The sequence below is a fragment of the Pteronotus mesoamericanus genome, unplaced genomic scaffold (assembly GCF_021234165.1).
Source record: "Pteronotus mesoamericanus isolate MK-2021 breed Mesoamerican mustached bat unplaced genomic scaffold, CSHL_Meso_final contig_116, whole genome shotgun sequence".
Taxonomy (NCBI): domain Eukaryota; kingdom Metazoa; phylum Chordata; class Mammalia; order Chiroptera; family Mormoopidae; genus Pteronotus; species Pteronotus mesoamericanus.
In genome coordinates, this window is record NW_026555027.1 from 21,481,552 (window position 1) to 21,506,603 (window position 25,052).

Sequence of the window (25,052 nt, forward strand, 5' to 3'; positions counted from 1 at the left end):
GCCGTTCTGTTTGATAACAGCCTTCTCCAAACCCACGTGTACACATTTAAAGAAAAAAATAGAGATTGTGTGTGTTTATATAAATAATACGCTTTGTAGATTTTATAACTTGTCTTTTTTTTTTTACTAAATGACGTGTCTTACAAACCATTTTGTGTGTCTATATGGTGATCTTTGGTGTTTTTTCTAATGGCTGCATTATTCTATAGGATGGATATGCGTTTTGCCGTCTTTCATTCTCAGGGGTGGGTGCGTGCTGGCTATGCATGCTTTCAGAATCTAATAAAATCTATGAACCCTGCACTTACTTTTTAGAAAAACACACACACAAGTATATGTGTAAATATGAATGTATAATTTTCTTTTTTCACTTCACTGAGGGCAGTTATTTTTCTTGACTATCTCCAAATATTGGGAGCACCTTACTCTCTATACTGAGTACGGCTTTCATGTTGTTCATCCTGTTTAGAAGGTTTTCTCTTTCTGTATTGTAGCAGTGTTGGAACTTGAACTGTATAACGCCATCGGAACAATATATGTAGGTTGAGAACAAAGCTACTCTGGTTGGAGCTGAGGAACAAAAGAGCAACTGAGTGGTAGATATGCCAATATTTATATTGTTGATCCTCCCCAGAGAACAATGGGTGTGAAAATGTGGAGGTGTGTGCACCAGGCCCTGAAGGGGAGGCAGAGAGCAGAGGACACAGGTGCTCCAAGACAGTGGGAGGAGATGAGCGTAAGGATATTTAATTTTGGTTGGCATAGTGACAAAAAGAGCATTTGAACCAGAAACCTAGACATGGGCCCTCGACAGAGGGGGTCCTAGTATTTCATTGAGCAGAAGATCGATGAGAAGGATCTTTCATGCACCTAGTCTTCATGGAGGGCCTGCCCTGCAGCAGGCCGTGTCTCGGGCACAGGAGATGGAGCAGGAACAGACTCCACCTGGTTTTCTTGTCCTTGCAGGCATCCTGCATAGCAAGGCAGACATCAAATAATAAATGCAGACTCACAGCTGTGCTAATGTCATGAAGGGCATGTTTGTGCTGCTCTGAGATCCTATGGGGGAGGGCACCTGTCTGGCAAGGTGCTGCCAGTCTGTCAGTTGATGGAAGGTAGCAAAGAAAGGGACAAGAGCTGCCATCTTGGGAGTGCTCAGACAGGCGTCTGGGCAGAGCTGGGGGGCGAGGGGTTGCAGGCAGGATGGAGGTGTCCCAGGCAGAGAAAAGGTCATGGATGGGGATCCTTGTGGACCCTTGGGAGCGATGGTGGGTGAGAGGAGTTAGAATAAAGTCAGCGCAGCTGGAGCTTCTTGATCTACTTTGTAGGCTTCTCCTCTTTCCTCTGATCTCTAAGTGTTGGAGGGTCCGTAGGCTCCGTCCTTGGGCCTTTTCTCTTATCTGTGCTCCCTTGGTGATCTCATTCAACTGTGTTGCTTTAAATACATCATATGTCCTGATGACTTCCAAGTTTCTATTGCTAGATGGGAACTTTCCTTGAGCTTCAGATAAGGATATCCAACTTCTATTCCAGCACCAAATCGGCATCTCAAAGTTGACCTGTCCAAAAGTGTACTTCTAACCACTCCCTTCTCTCCCACCCAAATCTGCTTCTCTCACAGTATCCTTTTTTCCTCCTTAGCAAATAACAACTCCATTTCTCCAGTTGCAGAGGTCAAAAACCTTGGAGCTGTTGCTCACTCTCCTCTTTCTCCCATAACCTACTTACAATTAGGCGCAGAGCCTGCTGCCTTGACCTTCAGAACAGGGCCACTGTGCCGCCGCCTCCCTGTCCGGTGCAGGAGCGGATTGCCCCCGCTTGCTTCCCAGCTCACCCCCTGCCTGCCTGTGTCCCTGCTAGTTCTCTTCTCCATACAGCAGCTATATAATTACATTGTTGATTTGTGAGCCCGTTGAAATACACTGAGATCCTCTCTCTTCATTCTGAACCCGCAAGTGATTTCTCCTCCGCTCAAAGAGTAAAGGCCAAGCCCTGCAGGCGCCAAGGGGGCTGGACGACCTGGCTCCTGGTTATCGTTTTGGACTCATCTCCTGCTTTTCTGTCTTGTTTGTTGCTCATCACCCTGCTGTTCTCCCAATACAAGATGTTCTCTGCCTCAGGGCCTTTGCATTTGCTCTCTCCTCAGCTTATACGAGCTTTCCTTCCAGAGAGGCACATGCCTTTCTCCCTAACACCCCCTTGACATGTCCCATCCTCTCTGACACTTACCCTTCCAACACATTATGGGATCTACTTTTCTTTTTGTTAATTGTCCACCTGCTGCCATTGGAATGAAACCTGCATGAAGGCAGAAATTTTTGTCGTGTTTGCCGCTGTATCCCTGACTCATGGCTTAGTGCCTGACTTACAGGAGGCTTGCAATAAATATTCGAAGAATTTACAAATGAAGGCATGAATGAATGCATAAATGAAGAAACCTACTCCCATGGGCAATGCAGAAAGCTACGCAGCAGTAAAGGCAGCCAGGAAGCTTCCTATTTAGGAGCCATTTGGAAGCTACTTTTAATTTTTATTTTAAAAGAAAAATTCTTGACGGATTTTTGGCTGCATCTTGGGTTTAACAGATGTCTTTGAAATGTTGGGGAACTTGGAATCTTCATAGTTTAGAACTATGTTAGCCCATTGCAAGGATTTGCATACTATGAAATCAAATTAAATGATAGCCTCCTTCCCCACTAGGGTTTCTTTTGGGGACTTGGATGTGTGCATTCAAGAATAGCAATCTGTGAGAATACAGTGTAATTAAGTAAAAAGAGAGAAGGCTCAATTACTTTAAGGAGCTCTGAAAAACTGGCTCTTTACTACTGAGCTTTGGATTATGAAAATCATCAGGTTCTTATATTTGCCCTTTGACCTTAAGATGTCCCCTTGGGGCATCTCATCCCTTAGTCCAATGATGGGACTGTTTCTCGGGGCCACATCCACACAGTGATTTGTTTTCATTATGGCTAGAAAGGTCATCACCATCAAAATTACTGTTTAAGTTTTCAGTATGGAACTAATGCTTAAAAATTTGTTTCTCAAATTTTGTTGATTTATCCAGAGTCCTTATAACCTGTTGATTTTCTGCATGATTAGTCAGCACTCTAATATCTTAAGATTATTATGGTATTTATTATCTGTGTATGTGTTATTTGAGTAGATAAGGACTATAGAGCCAAAGGACAGCTTCTGCAGAAGGAAGTGTTGTTGTCCGGGAAAGGAAATTGCCGACTATTTTCCCCTTTGGTGTAGGAGATAAACCGCCATTCCTCCAACTGCAATAACACAAAACTTGGAGCAATTCCCATTCTGGGCCTGCTTCGGGCAGTGCTGTTCCAAGGAGTATGGTTGTTGCCTGCGGAACTGAGCAGCAGAGAGTCCTGATACCCACCTGGAGATACCGCGCGGGAGGGCTGTAGCTCTGGAAGCTGCCATGGGGTCGTCCTGGTATTAATTTGTTTACATGCAGTTAAATTATTGGTCAGATTTTTGCAGATTCCTTACCAGGTGCCCTACTAGATTCTTTCACTACAGTATAGTCCTTGGGACAATACCACAATAATGAATATTATTTCTCTACCTACTGTCTATCTAAGCAGCTGACATCCTGAGATGTTAAATGTGGTTACTCTTGTACTGTTTTTTTTATAAGGGTCTTGATATTGCCTGGAAGAGAGCTTCTCAGATTTCCCCAAATAATGGATACATGTGTCTAGGGCTTTGGAAGAGCAGGGCCTATATTTCGCTCTGATACTTGGCCTGTATTGTGACTCAGAGACTGCCTGCTTGTTGGCTCTCTTCTTCTCATGAATTGGCATGTTTTTTTCTCATTACTATGTCTGTCTTTTCTCCTGCAAGCTCCTGTATACTCAGAATTTCTGAGTTCTCGTGACTTAGACCTGAGGTTACCTAGTGCGGTCCTACCCAACTTCATGCCATTTTTTCAGTTTTCGTATGTAATAACCCTGTTTAAATTCTTGAGAGAGAATCACATTGGATCATATTGGCTTAGCCACTTTCCCTCCAATTAATAGGTCACCTTATTGTCATCTGGCCAGGTGCCTAACTAGCTCTGTTCCCATCAGCTGTGGCCTCCATGATGCATGATAGTATAAAATGTGGCCACTCTCCGCTACTTCTTTGGCAGAAGCTGTGCACAGAACACCTTTTCTTGCAGGAGCCAGTTGAATGACAAGACTAGTGTAAATTGACACAGGGTAGAGTTGACATTGCAATTTTGTATCAGTGGTCTGACATAATGAGAAATGCTTTTTTACCTTGTAACCCAGTGTGTGTGTGTTTGTGTGTGTGCATGTGCACGAGTGTGTGTATGTGTGTCTCCTGAACAAAAGTCCAACAGTGCAGAAGATATGATTAATACACGCGGTGTCCTATAGTATTTTCTGTTATATCCTTTCTATTTTATATTTAAATAGACAAAGCTCAGAAATTTATGGACTTTATGTTCCATTCTCTAAGAGCTTAGAACTTGTAGTTTGAAAAATGCTAGTGATCTGACTCCACAATGCATTTGTCTCTCAGTGCATCATAGTGGATGGGGCAAACAAAACAAGCCTAAAACCCAGTACGTGCACTGCAGGTCTTAGATGCTGGTTTAGAGGACAATAGAAATGAAATATCTAAATGATGTTCTTGAAAAAATGTAGGACAACATGTCAAAATGAGTGACACCAAAATCAGAACAGTTACAGTCAGGGTAATTATTTCTAGAAAGTGTGACCAAGACCTGATGGACCGGATGGGCAAAGGAGCGGAAAATGAAAGCCGCAGACGTGTGACACATGGCTTGCGTGAAGTTTGGTATGTAGGTAAACAGAATGCCGATTCTATGCCCATTTCTCAGATCTCCTCCATACAGTAGTTCCTGTCCAGCGAAACCATCACATGCTTTGTAAGTCCCATAGAAAACGTCCTATTGCTCATTTTTCCAGGACAATTTTTGCTCAGGTTAGGTTTTTATTGCAAATCTAAGACATTAACCTCAGAGTCAGTGTTGTTCTAACCGTACTGTTTTGGAGTTGGTCATTCCTGTCCACCTGCCACTTTGCAGAAATAACAAAGATAACATAGCATTGAACATGTTGGCACCACCTTTACAAACCGGTGTTCTTCTCGGCAAGAGGAGCCCCTGAGACCTGCCTCGGTCAGCCCCTCTTGACTCACGCCGTCGCTATGTGTCGATGGCGTCATGGTCCGCGCCGCCGACTCCGGCCCGGCCTCCGCCTCGCTCTCACGCTTGCCCACCTGCCTGCCCGTCACTCACTTTCAACACTGCCTCGTAAGCCACTGCTTGGCTTGGGCTTGACTGAAACCTTTCTTTCTTACTCCCTCCCTTTACCTTAGTCACTTTATGTCTTTTATTGCTGTGGTCACCTCTCGTTTCTTGTGGGCAGCAACAAAGAAGTGCAGGTGTCAGCAGCCAAGGCAATTTTGTCTGTCTGCTCTGCTTGTTTTATGTTTTTTTGAGCAAAGACTTTGAAAGTTATCCTAGTTTTTATTAAAAATGATGCTTTAATTACAAAACCAAAGCATGTTCACTATAGAAAAATGAAAAAGTACCAATAGAAAAAGAGAACAAAATAAAAATTAGTTGCCCCCTCCCACCAACATTTTGGTGTATAACTTTTCAGACCATGTTTTAAAAAATGCGTGCGTAGAAGTTTTCTTCTCTTTGGAAGAGGAGTAATAATAATAATAATAAATATTGTCTTATTACTCATATTTTCCCTTTAGCAGTGTTCTAAATACCTTTTAGTGTCATTCAACCTGCTGTTTTGTAACCTATTTTTTCTGTTAACAATGCTGTGAATGACTTTCTGCATCATTAAACTTTCTCCCACAACAACCTTTTGAAGAGCCTATATTGTATTTCATCAACGAGGTGGATGTTTGGTTCTTTTAACCAATTCCCTGTTGTTAGTCATTAGTTTGTTCCTAGTTTTTCAATTTAAAAATTCAAAATTCACTTTAATAATTGCTTATTGTATCAGTTTAGGTGCTGTCACTGCATGCGCTGTGCATATTCCGATTTTATTAAAATAAAAAGTTGAACTACTTAGTCAAAAAATTCAAAATATTCAAAATTTAAAGCTGATTAAGTACTTTAAACCCATTGTTTTTAAACTCATTGTTTTTGATTTACAGAGTAATACAAATACATTCCTCTTACTACAATATTAAACATAGAAGTACAGACCAAAATCTGCTTTGATTTTACCCCCGTTCCCAATCCCCTCCACTGTTAACCACTGTTAGTGTTGGTCTGCTCCTCAGTATTGTATTAAATATTCCTTTGTAAATATGCTCATCTTCTCTTAAATAATTTTATAAAATTGCCCTTATTCCCTACAGTCATTTTCCCTTTCATTCTTTTTATTTTTGTGTCATTAGCTTTTGATGCGTTTTTTAACATCATATTTTCCACTTAAGGAGACCATCTCTTGCTCAGCTGGAGGAGAGAGAATGAGTAAGTTTGGGCCTAGGCTCAGGAGCGCACAGGGGAATGAATGCTAGCTAGTAAGAGCCAGAAGTCAAAGACAGGCGTTCCTGTAGTGGAGAAATGTCAGGACCAAGCCATAAGTTCAATCTCAGGCCACCCCACTGACAGCTTAACTTTCATTGCAGGAGAAGCAGGAATCCAGTGACAGATGCTGTTTCTGGGACATCCAGCGGGAGGATCTTAGTTGAGGGGAAGAGTAGCTGCAGATCGCAACTCTGGGAAATTCAGAAGTGTTCCAGAAGGCTGTGTGCTGTGGGGTTAAGGGCTCAGCCTTTGAAGACAAGTAGGCAGGCCTGGGTTTGAATCCCAGCTTTGCTTGTTAATCAGGGGTAGTGACTTAACTTTTCTGACTCTGTTACCCTGCCTTCCAGAGCTGTTATAAGGTTTAGAAGTTAGGAGGTTCTGGTGCATGGCAAGCATTTGATACAATGATAATTCGGGAAATAAATGAAGGACCAACAAGAACTGGGAGTCAGGAGCTGGCTAGGTAGGTATAACTGGCTAGGGAGGCTGGCTGCAATGAAGTAATGCACACTTACCTCCTAAATTACACAGAGCGCAACAGTTTATTTTTGTACATTTAATTACCTATCTGTTTGTGGTTTGTACTCTCAGCCTCATATCTGTATTGAAATAATTTGAGTTCATTCAGGAATCTTGGCTCTGTCTGCAGAGGGTGACCGCAGGCCACAGAGGAGCAAAGGCCGCAAGCCCTGGCCTGCCTCATTGAGTTTGCCATCCTTCTGGCAAACGTGAGGTTCCCTGAGGGAGGAGTGGAGAGGAGAGCTGAGAGGCTTGCAGTCTCTTGAGAGCCAAGAACTTTGGTGAGGATTATAGAATTAAGGCCAAGAACCGTTGATCAGAGAGGAGGTCAGTTTTTTGCACAAATGAATTGGGAGGTTCCTAGCATGTTATTTGATATGTTTTCAAATTAAGCATATGATTTTATTAAATGGGCCATTGTCTTCTACCTCTCATTGAAAGAAATAATAATATTCTATCTAGTTTCACACCCTCCTTAAAAACATGACCCCATCTTGACCTCATTTATCTGATTTTTGGTCCTACAGGTCTCTGGCCTTTTGAGAAGGATGTTGTGTGGTGGATCTTAGCTTAGTGGAATCTCAGGACCTTTATCTGTAGATGAGATGGGGAGAGAGCCTGAGGGGTCTGCTTCAGAGGACGTGATTTCTAGACCCTGGAAGATTTTTCAGTTTAGGAACGTCAAACATACTCTTAGAGAGCTGCTGTTCCCATGATATTTACCATGAAAGAACTTGGGCTTATTTTTAATTCAGGAACCATTGAGGTTGTGTTAGGTATGTAGAAAAGACCTGAAAGAGATTGTGTCCTGTGGTTTAATTTTGCTTTATGATTCATTCCCTTCCCACGTGAGCTTTTAAGAACAGAAGTTGGTGAATAGGAAATCACCAGGAAGCACAAATAACCAACTGATTTTCAGCAAGTGGGTAAACTCTGACAAAGTAGAAAGGTCTTAGCTCAAGTGCATTAGTCAATGTGCATTAGTGCTTAATGGAGCCCAAGTGATCTTGGATCATAAATTTCTGATCTAATTTTTCACTGCTTACGTTTCTGACCCTTTTCGGTCAGTCACTCTTTTGGGGCCATTCCATCGGGTCTCCCAAGCTGTTGGGTGAACCCATCTTTTCGAAAAACATTAGCAAGTCTTGGTGGGCCTGAGACCTTATCCTCATTACTCTGGTTAACCAAGAGACTAGTATTATTAATTTTGTCTCTCTCCTCAGGATCTGCTCTGTCCTCTAATTAGGCTTTGCATAAGTGGCAATTCTGGGGCCTCTACTTGGGTCTTAGAGAACTTGGCTTATGACCTATTCTAGTCAGTGGAGTAAAGGCCAATGAATATTGCACAAAGTTTATGGATTTCCTGACACAATTCTGTGAAGATGCCCGTAACTTGCTAAGTGTAGGAGAGTCATCTGAGAAAGTCAGACTTGCAAGTTGTCAAAAAGAATACTGGCATGGATTTTAGATGAAGTGTCTAATAATTAACTTCTGGGTCTATAGGGAGTTTACTCTTCCAGATTTCAAAAACTATATATCTTGAGTCTAACTAGACATATAATGGAGTATCTTGTTCTGTTCTTTGTTAGTTTCAGCTAATTGTTAATTTCTGTCTCATTTGGACATGTAATATATATCAGTTACAAAGCTCATGGGTGAAGAATTTTAATACCAATACAGCAGTAAAAATCTAATTATGATTTTAAAACTATTATAACATTACTGAGTTCTCTGTGATTGCTATCTTGATAAGCCACATACATGTATTCATATTTTTTAACTTAGGTCAGAATTGTGGCTGTGGGTTATAATTCTGTTGTTCTATTTGAATTAACTTTTATCCACTTAAAATGTTGAAGATATTGACATGCATTCATATTTTTTCCATAGAGTCTAGAATCTACCATGGCAAGATTGAAGCAGTTTTGTGAGTTGCTTAGAACCCCAGAGTGAATTCAATTCTTAGAGTGTTTCGTAAACTACTTTTGCTATTCTACTTATTGATGACATAGTTGAATAAAAAAATTAAACTCAGATGAGACAGCGAGGAATAAGAAAGTTCTAGCAAGGGTCAGAAGGAGACTTTTGAAGGAGTGTTGCTTTCACTAAGTGTCCTGTTTATACTCAGCCAGAGCTACCAATACAACATACATATTTTAAAAAGGGAGCCTGCACACTTTTAATTTTTCATTTAGATAGCAAAATAGCAATCAGTTTTAGAAGCTTGTATGTTATTTTTTTTTCTTTTCTTTACATGGAAACAAGAGGGACACTTGAAAAAATGGAATGAACATAATACTTTAGATTCTTTTAGCAAAAATGTGCAAACTGCAAAAAGCATGTAAAGTTTAAACTGTAGGCATCAATATATCCTTTACCACTATTTTTTAAGACAAAAAAGTCTGGGCCTTCCAATGAATTTCCTTAGGTTCACTGATAAGGTCACTGTTTTCGAATTAGAAAACGTCCTGAGAGCGTTACTATTAAACACTTGGCACACGTTCTTTCTCTTTTTTTCCTTCTGCTTGATATTTGCTCCTATTTTTCATTCTCCGGGAATTTTCTCTCCTCTGCTTCCTGAGCTTTCATGGGGCCCTCTTTTCACATCACTCTACCCCCCCCCCTCCTTCCCTGGTTTAATTTCTCTAAACTCCTAAGACTCTGCGGCCACCTGGCCTGCTCTTGACCTCCTACCTGCAGACACCTGTTTTCAGGTACCACTTCATTTAGAGTTGCATGTGGAAGGAGGTCTGTGGTGACAAAACGATCCTTCTGGGCTGTGGAGGAGGAAAGTGTGCAGCCCGGCCTGTGAGGTGTGAAGGGGCTGAGACACAAGGACAGGCCTCAGAGTAGCGGGGTGGCCGCCAGCCAGGAGGAACTGGTTTGTCACAATTCCCCCAGAGCAAACTTTCACGCCACCCCCCCCCCCCCCCACCCTCTGACTGTACTGCACTTCAGTTTTCTTATGACCCAATAATGCTTTCGGCGATCTTTTTTTTTCTTTTCCCTGTCACAGTAGTTTTGTACAGGCTGCTGGTTTTTTACTCATGACTTTCTGGTTGAAGGAATAGTTCATCATTTTTTGATTAGTGTTAGAGAAAGGTGTAATTCTATATGTTAGTACCTTGCCTTTTTCAAAACTACCTTCTCCTCCCCCTCAAAAGCAACTACTTTTGATAGGGACTTTTTGTTTTGTTCTGTTTTGTTTTTATGATCAGATGAAGTACTCTTAATCCTTCAGTAAACTAGCTGTCACCTGTGTAGGTCTCTAAGCCCACGCTTCATTCTCTTCCCCTTAAGATTTCCGGGTCTGAACTCACTAGTAGTTTTGCATGGAAATGCTTACTGATGACCTCACCTGCCAAGATTGTGGCATGGAGCCTGGATATCCATCTGCCAGGACTCTGTGTCAGGCAGGAAATCCTGTGAAATTCTTGTCCAGGGTTAACCAAATGGGAGAAGCTTTGAACAATTTCTTCCTGACCAGTCTTCTCCCTTATTCAGATGTATGAAGGAGCCTTTTTAGCTATGAATTCTTGCTGATAGGCTGACCCAGGGTCAGGCTGTTAGGTAAAGCTAAGAACGTTCCATGATATGGGTGGATGAAATAGAACGTGGAGACTTGGTACAGAGACCTGGCATTAGAAGGAGTCTCACCTAACCGTAGAGATGGGGGCTGGGGTTGGCTCTCATACAAAGAAGGGGAAGAGGGCCCCCAACCCATATGATATCATGATTACGAGCGTCAGCCCTGGAGTTGGACAGGCATGGATGCAGATTCTGGCTTTGCTGCCTACTTAGCTGTGTGATCTTGGATACTTCGTCTCAGTTGTTATCCTCATCTGTGAAATGGGGATGAGAATAGTATCAACTTTCTAGAGTTTTTATGAGGATTCAGTGAGAAAACAGGTATAAAATGCTCAGCACATTTCCTGGCATACAGTAAATTTTCAGTAAGTGATTGCTCATTTTAATATTGCTTCAGGACTCCATTTTTATATTGCTTTCTAACTTTTCCAAAGATAACATTAAAGGCAGTAACATGTAGTTGTCTTGGTCTCCATGACAGTACAATGCAGAGAACTTTGCACAGCCGTCTTCACACTAAGGTATGTGTGACACCCCTGGACTTCATGAACACCTTGCCAGAGGGACAGGAATCGATCAGAGACTGCTGTTTTCCAGATCCTCAGCCTTCCGTTATTCTCCTTTCTAAAATAGAGACTGCATCTGCAGTTAAAGGGTCACTCCAGGTCTTTTTTCCAGCCTCCCCTTTCACAATTGCCCTTTGCCATTTTTAAAAAAATTATATTTATCTATTTCTAGAGAGAGGGGAAGGGAAGGAGAAAGAGAGGGAGAGAAACATCAATTGGTTGCCTGTCGCACGCCTCCAACCAGGGACCTGGCCTGAAACCCAGGCATGTAGGCACGTGCCATGATTGGGAATTGAACCAGTGACCTTTCTGACAATGCCCAACCCACTGAGTCACATCAGTCAGGACTGCTCTTTGCCATTTTACTAAAGAAAGGCATCATTTTGTCCATCCCAACTCTCACTATGGTGGGTTGCCCCAAGGAGTCAGACCACTGGGGCACAAAATAAAAGGGGGTCAATGTAAAATATTTTCAGTGAAGCCTTCTTTAATTAAGCCACCATAATACCCCCACCTTTCTAAGAGTCGCATTCTCAGGAACATTTTACTCTTAAGGCTCGCTGCACTAACATTGGAAGTAATTAATGTTTTGATCACAGGTTATGAATGATATTTGTGGTGGTTGTATAGTCCATGAGAATCTCTTATTCTCAAAGCTCAGTGTCACAGGGAATTTCAGAAAATTACATTTAAAAACATGTTTTTGCTTCAAAGTATATTGGCATTGCTAACAAGATACCCTAACACATAGAATTATGTTACATTAGGAAATTTTGGGGCAAAATTGTCATAGAAATGTGATTGTAAGGAGAAGGAAGAATAGTGTAAAACCTCCAACTGTCAAGGGAAGCTTACTTATTTTTAAATGGGTGATGGTGGGTATCAGATCATTATGGTTTTCACATTCCATTGGCTGCATTTAAAAGACCATAGTAGCACACATTTAAAATGTCTGGATTGACAATTAGCAGGAAAATACATCTTTAAAATTCTTTAACTTGGGATGAAAATCTGAGATGCGAACTTAAAAACAGGTCTAGGAAAACATGGTCTTAAAAAAAATCTGTGTATGATAGCAAGAATGTTGGAAGACCTTTCTACTTTATTGCTGTTAATATTGAACACAAGGCGAGAGCACTACCTCTCTTGCTGCCCTTCTTTCTCTTTTAAGGGCAGGGTTTAATTGGTTGGTATTTTACATGTGCCTTATCTTCTGCTCATTCAATCTTTGACTGAAAAACATGAATGTCTTTCACGTGCCAGACTGAGTGCCAGGTGAAGAGACACCAGGTCCTGCCTTCCTGGAGTTCATAGTTCAGCCCCTGGTGTGTGGCTCAGGGCTATGACAGGAACTGCAGCCATCAAGGAGAAATGTGTGGCAATTGAGATGGCCATTGCACCGACTCCACTGACAATACAACTGCGTCACTCCAAGTGTGGTGCTGATATTTCCGGCTCTTTGTAGGCACCGTTGCTTCTCCTAATCTGGTTAACGTCCTTATTTATCAAAACTAAATATGCTGAGAAGACTGCTGAAACTGGGACAGAAGGGACTTTGTTTTCTTCTTTGATTGGGTTTTCATAAAGAGAGTTGGTATGCCATGGACTCTTTATGGAAAATGGTGTTAAAATTACTTACTCATGTTGTGATCCTGCACAATAAACTCTCAGAGCTGTGGCTTCATTTCTTTATTATGAGATTTCTGCATTTGTGATTTGGGAGATTAATTCGATAAGTATTTTAAGAATATCCAGAACTAAGACTAGAACAGATTGACTCAACCTGATAGGACAGTGTTCTACACAGTGGTCAGTTCTTTAGTGTTGAACCATGCTCATTTATTAATGTGATTAGTATTATTTGAGGGGGGTAGGAGACCCCAAAATTAACGTACTGAATTCAACATTTTTCATAGATTTCTTTTAATTTCTTTTTTAATGGCATAGCATTATGCCTTACATGATAAAGAAATTTTTTTAAGTGAATAATCTTAAAACTATTTTTCCCCACAGGTGAAAAGAAACGGATTATCTCAGGCAGTTAGTCAGGAGGAGAGAAAGAGACAAGAGGTATGTTTTCTGCGAGCAGGTGCTCTAGAGCTCTGGAGTGTGCATGTGTTTCACCTACTATGTGCACTTATTCAAAAAAGCACTCATTTGATTCTCTTTACACACATATTCCTCTGCAGATGTATACAATGAATATGTGTGTAAAGAGAATCAAATGAGTGCTTTTTACAAAAGACATATGTGATCATTGCCAAATAAAAGTAAACATAAGCCCCTAGACAAGAAAAAATTTAAAACATCCCAATGTTTACTTAAACAGCAAAGCACCTGGTTCACGTATTCAAACTGGAAGAAATACGTTGAAAAAAATGAAACAGATATTCTATCCTAGAACTGAAAAAGGACATTATTGGTAAAACTGGTGAAATCTGAATAAAGTATATACATTTGTCTGCAGACAAATGCAATGTACCCTGGTTAGGTACTGTGCCCTGGTAGCTGACGCAGGGGGAAGGGAGCCACAGCAACTCTGAGCCCTCTTTGAGTCACTTTTCAATCTAAAAGTATATCAAAATGTACCTTTACTTAATAAAAAATGAAACATAACAGTAGGGTTTTGCAACTTCAAGTTTAAATAACTGTAGTTTAAGAAAGTTGCTCATTATGATAATATAGTGAAGTTCTTAAAGCATTTCCCTGTCATGTATATTATTATATATGTACACACACACATATATATATATACACATCTATATGTAATTTATACATATACACACATATAAATTAATTCCACAAACCTCATGAGGTATCCTTTTCTAATTTCATTGGCCTAGAATAGTACAAAAGTATGAGGGCACATTATAGTGCCATTTTTTTTAAGTTTAAATACAAAAAATAGTTTAACATTGATATACCCACCACTGAGAATTAGCAAATGTATTGCATTTATAATTTTTTCTTCATTTAAAAAATATTTATTTATTTATTTGGAGAAAGAGAGGGAGACAAACACCCATGTGCTGTGTGAGAGAAACGTCAATCGGCTGCCTCTCACACGCCTCCAGCTGGGGTCCTGGCCACAACCCAGGCAGGCGCACTGACCGGGAATTGAACTGGTGACCTTTTGGTTTGCAGGATGGTGCCCGACCCACTCAGCCACACCAGTCAGGGGTCTTCATATTTTTTAAAGTAAAGAAAACAAAACTTTCAATAAAGTCCTACATTCTCTTTCTCAGTCCCATTCCCTTTTTCTTAACCCCAGAGGGAACTACAGTTATGAATTAATATATATCTGTGCAATCTGTGTTTTTTTAAATCATGTATTACATATATTTATATACATATACCTATGTTTATGTGTTAAAATGTAGATACACGATACGATTCTGGACATATTTTTGGCTACTTTTTACATTTATCTTTGCATTTGAGATTTATCTATGTTAATGCATATTAATCTAGATCACACATTCAGATCACTATATAGCATTCCATTCTATAAATACCACCTTTTTAAAATCTGTTTTCCAGATGATGGACAGTAGGTGATGTGTTTTTGTTTTTGTTTTTGTTTTATTTTTTGTAAACATTGTGATATAAACAACATTTCTCTCTCCTTGTGGACAAATTTAGGAGCTTCTCCACATTCCTAATTCCATTTGAACATTTCTGCTCTTTTAAACTTTTTCTATTTGAAGCTATTCTATTTCCCTTATATTTTGAAAATGTTTATTCAGATTTGTGATTAAAAAAGTAATGAAAGCAGAAAATTTTACTTTATGATTCCTTTTTATTCTATATAGCTATTTTTAGCAAGTGTAACCTGATTTGCTTTTAAGCAGTTGATGGATTTTTAGCAATTATTACATTAAACCTATTATATTCAAGTACCACTTAATTAATCTTTTCCTATGATCTATTCTGTGTAGTTCATTATATCTTTCAGTTCAGATCTTAGTATTTTAGATTTGATTGTAAAAGCCTTTACTTTTGAAAATATTTTAAGTCGTTCCAAGCCTCCATATCCATCAATGACCTGAAATCCATTATTTTTAGCTAGGAAGTGACAATTTTTTTTAGTTTCCATTCCATTTCCCGCAGATAATTGTACTAATCAATAATTGTGTAGTAGAATTACACAAGATACAGGTTAAGTGAGACTCTGAGTGTTCTTACTCTTTGCTTTTTAGAATGCTATATCACTTAAATCCCTCAATACAGTCAGGCTAGACCAGCACATTTAAGTAAGACTTCCCTAAAAGCTTCTGGATGCTAGAAAGGGAGGTACAAATTGAGATTAGCACCACTGATCTGGCTTCCAAATAGGGCCCGCCCACCCGTAGGCAGGCATCCACCTGCCTTGCCTGCCCTGTTCCCACCCAGCCTTAGTAGCAGCACAGGAAGTTCTGGGAAGAATCTTCTGAGCCAAGTGCTTGCAAGGAGAAGCCCTGGAGGACAGGTGATGATGGCAGTGTTACCAGGAAGGGCTCCAGGAAAGATAGGAATCTTAGGCCTGCAAGGATGTTCACCACCCCTCCCTGAGGAGGAATTTTCCCCCTGTTGCCACTCTGTGGGGATCCGAAGTTGATTTTGTTAAGGAACAAGGTGAATTCCTTGCATGGGGCATTGGTGCTCATCCACCTGTATGAGTTGGCATTTCATCATTACTGAACACTTACCAGGAAAACCACTGTGTGCCTAACACCAAGAGTTTCTGCAGAGGTCCTTTGCTCCTTCTTGAGACACTGACAAGATCAGAGATGGTGACTCATTGAACAAACAGAATTACTTTCAATTTCTATGAGTTTATATGAAAGAATTCCCGTGGCTGATAAGAGCCTTTAGATGATAGGTCAGTCAAGCTCTGTTATTATACCCAGAATATTTGCTGTTATTGACTGCAGATTATTCAGATGAAAACCTAGGGAATGGACTTACAGAGATGGAATGAAGGAATGAATTGGTGAGACATTTTCTTGGAATCCTGAAATGATACCTGTAAATCCTTACTGTCCCAGAGAAGCATGCTTTGAAAGCAGGGCTGGAGGAGATGACCCCAAAGATTAATTAATGTCACTCTGGGATTATATCCCATGCCCTAGCTGTCTAACGTAGACCCTACCACTTGGCAAAGTATAACCTCAGGATGCAATCTCAAGTCACGCAAATGGTTTCATTTTTTTTTATATTTACACCAAGGTCACTGACTTCATATAAAGATAATAGTTTGGTGATGTAGTTTTCTTAATGCTTATCTTTTTGTACTTTTCAAGGTATTATATCATCCTTATAGAAAAATTATGGGAGCTATATTTAGTTCTTCAATTAATAGAATTAATAATACATTGATCTTTCCTCCCTACCAGGCTATCTTTGAAGTTATATCTTCAGAACATTCATATTTACTCAGCTTGGAGATCTTGATAAGAATGTTTAAAAATTCTAAAGAACTGAGTGATACAATGACCAAAACAGAGAGTCACCATCTTTTCTCCAATATTACAGACGTCTGTGAGGCAAGCAAAAAGTAAGTGCCCTTTCGTTTGCCTTTGGTCATGCGAAGACATTATTTATTTCCTAACAAACACCTGTGTTATCTCAAAAGCCATCAAGAGGCATGAAATCTCTCATTTACTCACAATCAGACCAATACAAATGCAAAAATTATTTTTGTTTACATTTTCATATTCTTGTCTTTGTTCATGTATTGTTATCTTTTCATGTAAATATTAGAAATGCAGTTATAGCGACTATCGTGATTTCTATAGGGTTTCCATATTTACGTTTTCCTAAGAACTGTCAGAGGAGTTTTCATGATCATTTTCAGTGAGGGCAGGAACTCTGTATACCAGTGGTGAGCTTTTAGGTGAGCCTGTACTGCAGCCGTGTGCCAGAAGTGTGCTAAAGTGAACACTTTATAAACCATATGAAGTTGCTGTTTGGGGAGGTCAAAATGAATTGAGTATTGGTGGTTTTATGTGGGTGGGTCACAAGTGGGTTTACTACAGAACTAATAGAGCTTAAGCTTCAAAGCTTTGTACTTATAAAGGCACCTTTTAAATATTTGCCTTGTGCTTGATTTTTTCACAAATAGAGGGCCTACAAATTGTACACTTCTGTGTGCACAAAGACTGGCTCTGTCCCTGGTGAGAGCATTCCTTACGAACCTGGAGGTTGCTCTTTTGTCACTTTGGGGCGGAGCCAAGTGGACAGTAATGATACTGTGTCCATGTATGTCTTCTGGCTCCGTCAATGTGTGCAGGTGTGTTTTTCTTTGGAGCTGCAAGATTGAACATCCATGCTGTACAAATTAGCATGGGAGTTGAGGCTACCTCAGAGGGATGGAATTAGTGGTCAGATCACTGAGATCTTCAAATATTTTGTGATGGTGGCACAACTTCCGAAGCTAGATTCTGGCATGAGAAAGGATTCTGGCAATCTTGTTAATGACACGGATACTTAAAACACATGTTCGGAGAAGCTGCCGGGCCTGAGGGAACAGTGGGCCTGTGGTGTGCGGGTGGTGGCCCGTGCCACAGCTTGTAAGTCCTCTTTCAGAAGCTGGGTTGCTGCTTGTGGTCAACCCTTTGGTCCTTTGGCACCAGTTTTGGCAGTTTTGGTAAGAGAAATGAAGGTTTCATTTCTCCCCTCAGTGAAGAGGGCAGAATAAGAGCCTTCCATGGTGTGTCCTTGTTCAAAAGGTATTTAGATTTTAAAATGAGTCTCTTTCATTTTAACTTGTACTTCAGTTGAATAAAAACAAAGCTCAGAAGTAGCTACATCACTATAAAAAATCATTACTGCTTCGATAACTGTACATTGTAATCCATGGTTTTCATTAGAATATGTTTTCTGAAAATCCTGGTAGCATGTTTTTATTCCACTGGGGAGTTGTGTTTTGAATCACATGGCCGTCAGTCAGTGTCTTGCCGTGTACACATAACCCAGAGAAGGCTTTTAGTGAATCCTGATTATTGAGCAACAACAGTTCTTTTCGACCCGAGGACAGTTCGGCCCTTAGGCCTGCGGGCCTGACAGGGCCGCCTGTGCATCAGCGGGCTTCAGAGGGAGCCTGGGCGCCAGCAGTCGCTGCTTCTCCCCGTGCCGGGGTCACTTTGAGCGGGTTGTTACCTCTGCAGATTGTTTCTTATCTATAAAAGGGGGATAAAAAAAACCCATCATTGGTTAACCCTGAAATAAGTCATTTCATTTAAATTATAGATTTAAAGTGTAGTTTAATTTCAATCATTAACAACATTTAAATCATTTATAGTTTTGTTAAAAATTTTTCACTTCTATAGTGGCTTGCAGGAATGAGTTATCTTGGACCATTTTTTTTTTTTTCTATTCTTTTTTTTTTTTTTTTAATTAAAAGCCTAACTCACAAACATCTCAGCCTCCATTAAAAGATGAAGACGAATATTCTCTCCTTTACATTCGTGTTTTGCTTTTTTACTTGAAATGCAGTATTGCAATTTGGATAACTACCTATATGATATTTGATGGGTGTTGTATTTCAACTTGAATCTGCTTCTTTGTGATAATCCTGTCTGTTTCATAATAACATAGTACACAAGTTTCTTTAATTCAATTTGAAAGCCCATTTCTGTCTCTGAAACACTTAGATAGGGCCTTTTAAAAATTCAAAGTGCCTAGAATGTTTGCAAACATTTATACATGATGCCTATTTGTTGAATTTCCAGCGTTTGGTCTCCAAGAGTGACTCTCAGGTGATTACTGTTACCCACAAAAGAGTTCCCAGTCCTAAAAAAATGTAAAACAAAATCTCGAATATAGCACATGGTCAGCATCTGAATTGGGAATTACTGATTAAGCGTGGCATTGCTAAGTGTGGTATAACCAAGACTGCCCTTGCTGTTTTACTTTTACCTAATGAGAAGTTGTAGCTCTGGATGATAGGATATTTAGCATAGGCTGAGGTTAGAACGTACTCATTAGAGCCACTAAGTAGAGGACCGAAATGGTGGCCTGGGAGGTACCTGTACACTGTTTGCGTTGGAGAGGACCCGAAGATGGTAAAAGACTTGAGGCCATTCTACTAACACAGCCAGAGGGGATGAGGACCTGATTGGGGGCTGGAAAGAGAGGACTTGAGGGCTACTTAGGCCTAGGATCTTGAGGACCCGGTGAGAAAGAGGGAGGAGGTGTGTCTGCCTGCCAGTTTCGGCCTGGTTGACTGTGGATGGCGGTGGTACAGCCAGCACGGAAGAGGAACAGGTTGGGGCTTCGTGAGGGAGATGAGGATTTCAAATTCGGCAGGCTGGAAGTGATTGTGAAGCCTCGGGGGAAGCTGATTAGTAAAGGAGAAAAACAGATTAGAACGCGAGAAAAATGTTGACTATCTGTGTAGATTAGAATCCTACAGCTGGTTCTCAGCCCTGTGGGTTTAAAGGAGATAGTAGAGCTTATAGCAGTGGTTTTTAGGTGGTGGGGGCTGTATGGACGGCCTAAGGACATTGGGAAATGCCTGTTTGTTGCCCTTGTGACTTGGGGGTTCTACTGACATTCGTAGGTGGGGGGGTCAGAGGTGGCAGACATCCTGCAGTTGCTGTGACAGTCCTACACAGGCATGAATTGTCCCACTGAAAGGCCAGCAGTCCCGTCCTTGAGATGCATGCCTGTGGGCTGGGGCTGAAGTGAAGTGAAGAGGCCAAGAGGAGCTGCAGTCTTTTCACAAAGCCTCTTGACCATGGAGGCTTTGCTCTCTTTCATGCCCAGTCACCCTATTTGGCAGGGCTGTGGGCTTGGCAACTGTTTTCTTTGTAACCCTCTTTAAAATTTGTATTTGGGGAGGTTGCTGGAATCCTACCGGTTCTGTTTGTCTCCATCTTCTTTTTTCATGGAATGATTAAGAGCTGGGTCTTTCGAGTTTAGGCAGGGTCAGTGTGCCTTCGGGGCAGCGCCAGGGCAGGGCCTTTGACCTCCCAGATCTAGACTTCCTTCCTTCCACCTTCACTGTGTTAACTTTCTTAAGATTCAAACCCATGGAATCGCCCTGGATTCATGATCTTTCTGTATTTTAAGGACCAAAGATGTCCTAAGAGCCTAAGCATCCCATGAAAAGGGGGTATTAGACATTTGGTTTAGAAATGAATGGGCTTAAATCATAACTAAACACCATACATAGGGTATGTTTTGTATATTTGTACATAGCCTTTGATTATTCTTTTTTGTGTTCTGCCTTCATATGTCTAAGTTCATTGAGAATAATTTATAGGTAATTGCATATTAGTAGAAAAAGACTTAGAAATAGGATTGATTTACATTCATTTGCAAGAGAATATGATCTAATTCCCATTGTTTTTAAATTTAAGATATATCAATGGTAAAAGACTGATACTATCAGGAAAGAAAATTGTCTTTTGTACAAGTCTGAATATTAAGCCCCCTTCTGTATTTGTTTGGAAACGTGTAAGGGTTTTTTTTGTATTGAATGGTTTTCTACAAATTGAAAACTGGATGAGCCTTTGTTTTGATGTTTTATAAAATAATATGTTTTTACCCTCAACTCCGAGTTTTCATTCTAAATATGTAGGTTATGCTATTTCAGTTAATTTTTTTCAATAGTAGAATGTACTATTATTTGTAACCTATAAAATCTGCTGCAAAAGAACTGTTCGAGATGCTTGTTTTTCTTTTTCCCATTTTAAAATTAAAACATTGGCATTTCTTTAGGAAGTAATGCAAAGCTAAGACTATGTTTGTCTGCAGCTTCTACAGAGTAAAATAAAATATCCATAACTGTGCTTTTTGTGTCCTGAGGAACTGAATTCCTCCCCTCCCCCACATCATGAGTAAGTAATGCCACGTTCTCCAGTTTCTGCTCAGTGTGGAAGAGTGGATTACAATAATGCTGCACATTCAGAATGAGTCTCACCCAACATTTGCTTCTCCAGAAGATTTCCCCCCTAATTTTAACCAGATTGTATTAAAATTGAAATAGCACAGGATACTAAATACTACTTTAAATGCCAATGCTTTAATATCATTTTATGAAATGCTCTCATATTACAAAAAATAATGATATGGTAAACCTGCATTGTGAAGTGTTTTCTACTTGATAAATAAAATTCTAAATTTTAATGCTTTAATACTAAACCTTCAAAAGTTTTACAGTACTGATATTTGCATTTTATCCTTCCTAATTCTTAAAGCAAAATTTTAAAAGGAAAACCTATTAAATTTATCTAGTCCAGAGACTATGGATTTGTTTACATTGTAGGAACCTGTTTAATTTTTTGTCCTGAAGTAAGAGCTGTTGCCACTGTTTTTCATTAGTAAATACTCTTTCCTTACTCAATATACAATATAAGTCACCGCAGAATCTTTGGTAAATGAAGCAATTGCCCTATTTCCCTTAATATAACAAAGAAGCTTTATTTTTTCTAAAACCAAACTTCTTCAGCTGACAGTTGAAAGACAGTGACTTTCCAAAGCTCCTTTTTATGACATTCTCTGACTTTTTCTCTTTCCTGAGCTGAGCGGACAAAGACATTCATGTGAAGTTCCCCTCCAGCACTCTGTAATAACGTGTGTATTTTAATCCACGTTGTTCAGCCTTTGTCCATGACCTGTGTCTCAAGTGATAGTAAAAGAAATAAGTCGTTATTTATGTATCCTTCCAAATAAAGAAATAAAGTCCACTGGTGTCTTAGTAATAGGCGTAGTCCTTTCCGTTAAGATTGCGAAAAAGCAGTGGGGGGTATCTAAGAGCTTGGACAAGGAGATACCACCATTTACAGATGACTTTGTGTTTATTCCCCTCTGAATTCCCATCAAAAATGACGGGAAGGTGGATGCACAAACACACCAGCCGGAGGGCGGGGGGGGGTGCGGGGAGAGAGAGTGAGAACAGCTTCAACATTTGGGAACCTGAGAAACAGGTGGATGCTCAGTAACTATGTCAGGCAATCTGAGAAAGTTTACACTGGGAGTGAGGAAGGCCAAGACAGAGGCAGATTTAAAAGCCTGAATTTCTGGAAGGTGCAGGAATTGATAATGAAGTTGGGGTAAAGGTGAAAAAAACAGGCGTTCTGTGAAAGGCCTTGGAGGAGCCAGAGCGCAGGCCCTTTCTGCAGTTTTACGCAGATGGAGCACGCGCCCCTTCGCCCCAGCGGCCGAGCAGAATAGGTGAGCCTTGGCCCCGGGCCCAAGGGAGACCCTGGTGGGCTGCGCAGGGAGTAGGATACGGCTGCCATGGACACCTGAAGCTTTCTGCCCCCGCTCTCCTTTGGAGCACTGGTAGCCAAGTACATGTGTACCAGTCACCCTGTTTTTGACAAATGGTGATTGGGGTACTTTGAGTTAAGTAACATTTTATAATTTTTATCAACAATATTTATGTACAAATATATTATTATAATCATTATTTTTTCTTTTAACTTAAAAACATTATTAGGGTAACGTTGGTTGATAGGATCATACAGGTTTCAAGTGTACATTTTCATGGTACGTGATCCTGTATATCGCACTGTGTTCCCACCACCCAGAGTCAAATCATCCTTGGTCACCATGTTATTTGCCCCCTTTCACTCCTTACGATGGCCCCCCGCCCTCTGGTAACCACTATACCGTTATCTGTGTCTGCGAGTTTGAGTTTTATATACCACATGTGAGTGAAATCATATGGCCCTTGGCTTTTCCTGACAGACTTATTTTGCTTAGCATAATATTCTCAAGGTCCAGCGCTGTTGTCATAGATGGCAGTATGTCATCTTTTCCTACTGCTGAGCAGTATTCCGCAGTATACACGAGGTCTGTCCAGAGGGTATCCAGCCATGTAATATAAAAAATAGAGACATTTATTGAAGATACACAATACAAGAAACATTGTACATAGGACAATGATGCCTCAGTTCCCTTCAAAGTAGGCACCTGGGGACCTCACACAATCCTCATCGCCAGTCGCCATCAGCTGCCCCATAGTACTTTCCTGAGTCTCATTAATGGTCTGAAATTACTTCCCTTTCAAAGGTGATTTTAGTTTTGGGGAAAATCCAGAAGTCATAGGTCATCAAATCTGGGCTGTAGGGGGGCTGAGTCACCTGGGTGATTTGATGTTTCGCCAAAAAACTCTGCATGAGATGTGATACATGAGCAGGCATGCTGTCATGATGAAGCTGCCAATCACCTGTCGCCCATAGCTGCCGCCTTCTGAATCATCCAAATAGTTTCCATGGAGGAATGTTTAAGCTTAACAAAAAATTTGAAGATTCATTCCTTTACTCGCTCAGTCCTTTTGAATGTCATGCCACACAGCACACATGCTCACTCAACAAGCATCTACCACCCCCACTGACTGGTGCAGTGAAGCTGTCATTGTTCACACATGCGCATTCCAGTCCATTCTCCTTGGTTGCCAGGTTACGTTGATGTTGTGCAAACTATTCTCCTTATATTAATGGTTGGACCTTTTCCAGAGAAACCTTGTATGTGCCACATCTCTTTATCTAGTTATCTATCGAAGGACACTTGTATCCATGTCTTGGCCACTGTGAATAATGCTGCGATGAACTTAAATGGGTGTGTGTGTGTGTGTGTGTGTGTGTGTATCTCTATTCATGCATAAATATTTCTGAGTTTTTCAAGTAGATACCCAGAAGAGGGATAGCTGAGTCATATAGATCATTTGTCATTATTGAGTTTTGCAGGAAGCAACAAGCTGAAGGTTATAGCATAAATATACAAAGCATCAAATTAAAAAATAATTTTTCTCTTTCAGTAACATGGCAGGCAAATGCCTATTAATTCTACATCCTCATTCCTCCCTCTACCTAGTAGGGATGAAGTCATAGCTAACCCCATAGGGTTGTTATGAGGATTAAATGAGATAATAAATGTGAAGTGCTTAGCATAGCACTGCATAAGCCCTCACATAGCAGTGATTTTCTTGGTATTTATTACTGTCATTTTGCTCATTTATATCTGATATTCTGAAGTATCTCTGGGTTTGGTATTTATTGACTTTTGTTTGTATGTCCTCTCTCTGTCTCTGCCGCTGTTGCCTAAGACTAGGTTAAAGAACAGGTCTTGTTTTACAGAGTCCAGGACAGTGGTTTTGGGATGAGTATGTTTTACAACATTGTAGCAATTATCTTTATTTTGACATTGAATGAAGTCAGAAGAAATGGATTCTTCCCTAATCATAAAGCTTGTTAGCTGTGCTTTAGATGAGGACTAAAATCTGAGCCATTTTACTCACTCCCTGCCTGGTTTGCCCTGCAAGTGGTAGAATCCTTGGACCAGTGCTTCACAAAAGGCTCTGATGTGTACTAGCTGCCAGTTACGCTGCTCTGGTTTTTTGGGGTTTTTTTTTTTTCAGACATTTGGGGCTACTACATGCTTTTTTGCCTTTTTGCATTGCTTTTGCAAGCTCCAAGAGTCTGTGAATTCTGAGTTGTTACATGGAGGTTTAAACTTGGACAGTGATCCTGGTTGGGACAGATGAAAGTGTTACCAAGCGTAGTCATTAGATGTTATCAATCTTAAACTAGGGTAGAATTTTGTGGAAAAAGAAACAATGGCTGGGGCTTAGTTGCAGTATTTCATCTGCATTGCATTTACAGCTGTGGATTTTGAACCATTACATGGGTTTTTGATTCTGCCAGTTGTGAGTTAAACAAGCAGGACCACACAGTTTTTCTGGCCGATGGAAAAGATTTTAATGTAAACTTTGTGATCTAGCCAAGTTAAACCTAGCACTTGATTTAAGCACAAGGAAGATGGTTGATGAATTAGTTTCAAAAGCAAGCTTTTTAAAGCTTTTGCATTACTTGTTTATCATGGGCTGTTGCCTCTATTGT

General features: G+C 40.4%; 1 protein-coding gene across 2 annotated transcripts in view; it reads left to right on the forward strand.

Moving 5' to 3' along the window:
- Positions 1 to 25,052, forward strand: part of ARHGEF26 (Rho guanine nucleotide exchange factor 26) — a 112,509-nt gene that overhangs the window by 12,399 nt on the left and 75,058 nt on the right. For both annotated transcript variants that reach the window (XM_054579827.1, XM_054579818.1), the window contains 2 exons: positions 13,234 to 13,290; positions 16,596 to 16,756. In XM_054579827.1, the coding sequence (XP_054435802.1) occupies positions 13,234 to 13,290; positions 16,596 to 16,756 (218 nt within the window). The remainder of the gene's footprint in view (positions 1 to 13,233; positions 13,291 to 16,595; positions 16,757 to 25,052) is intronic.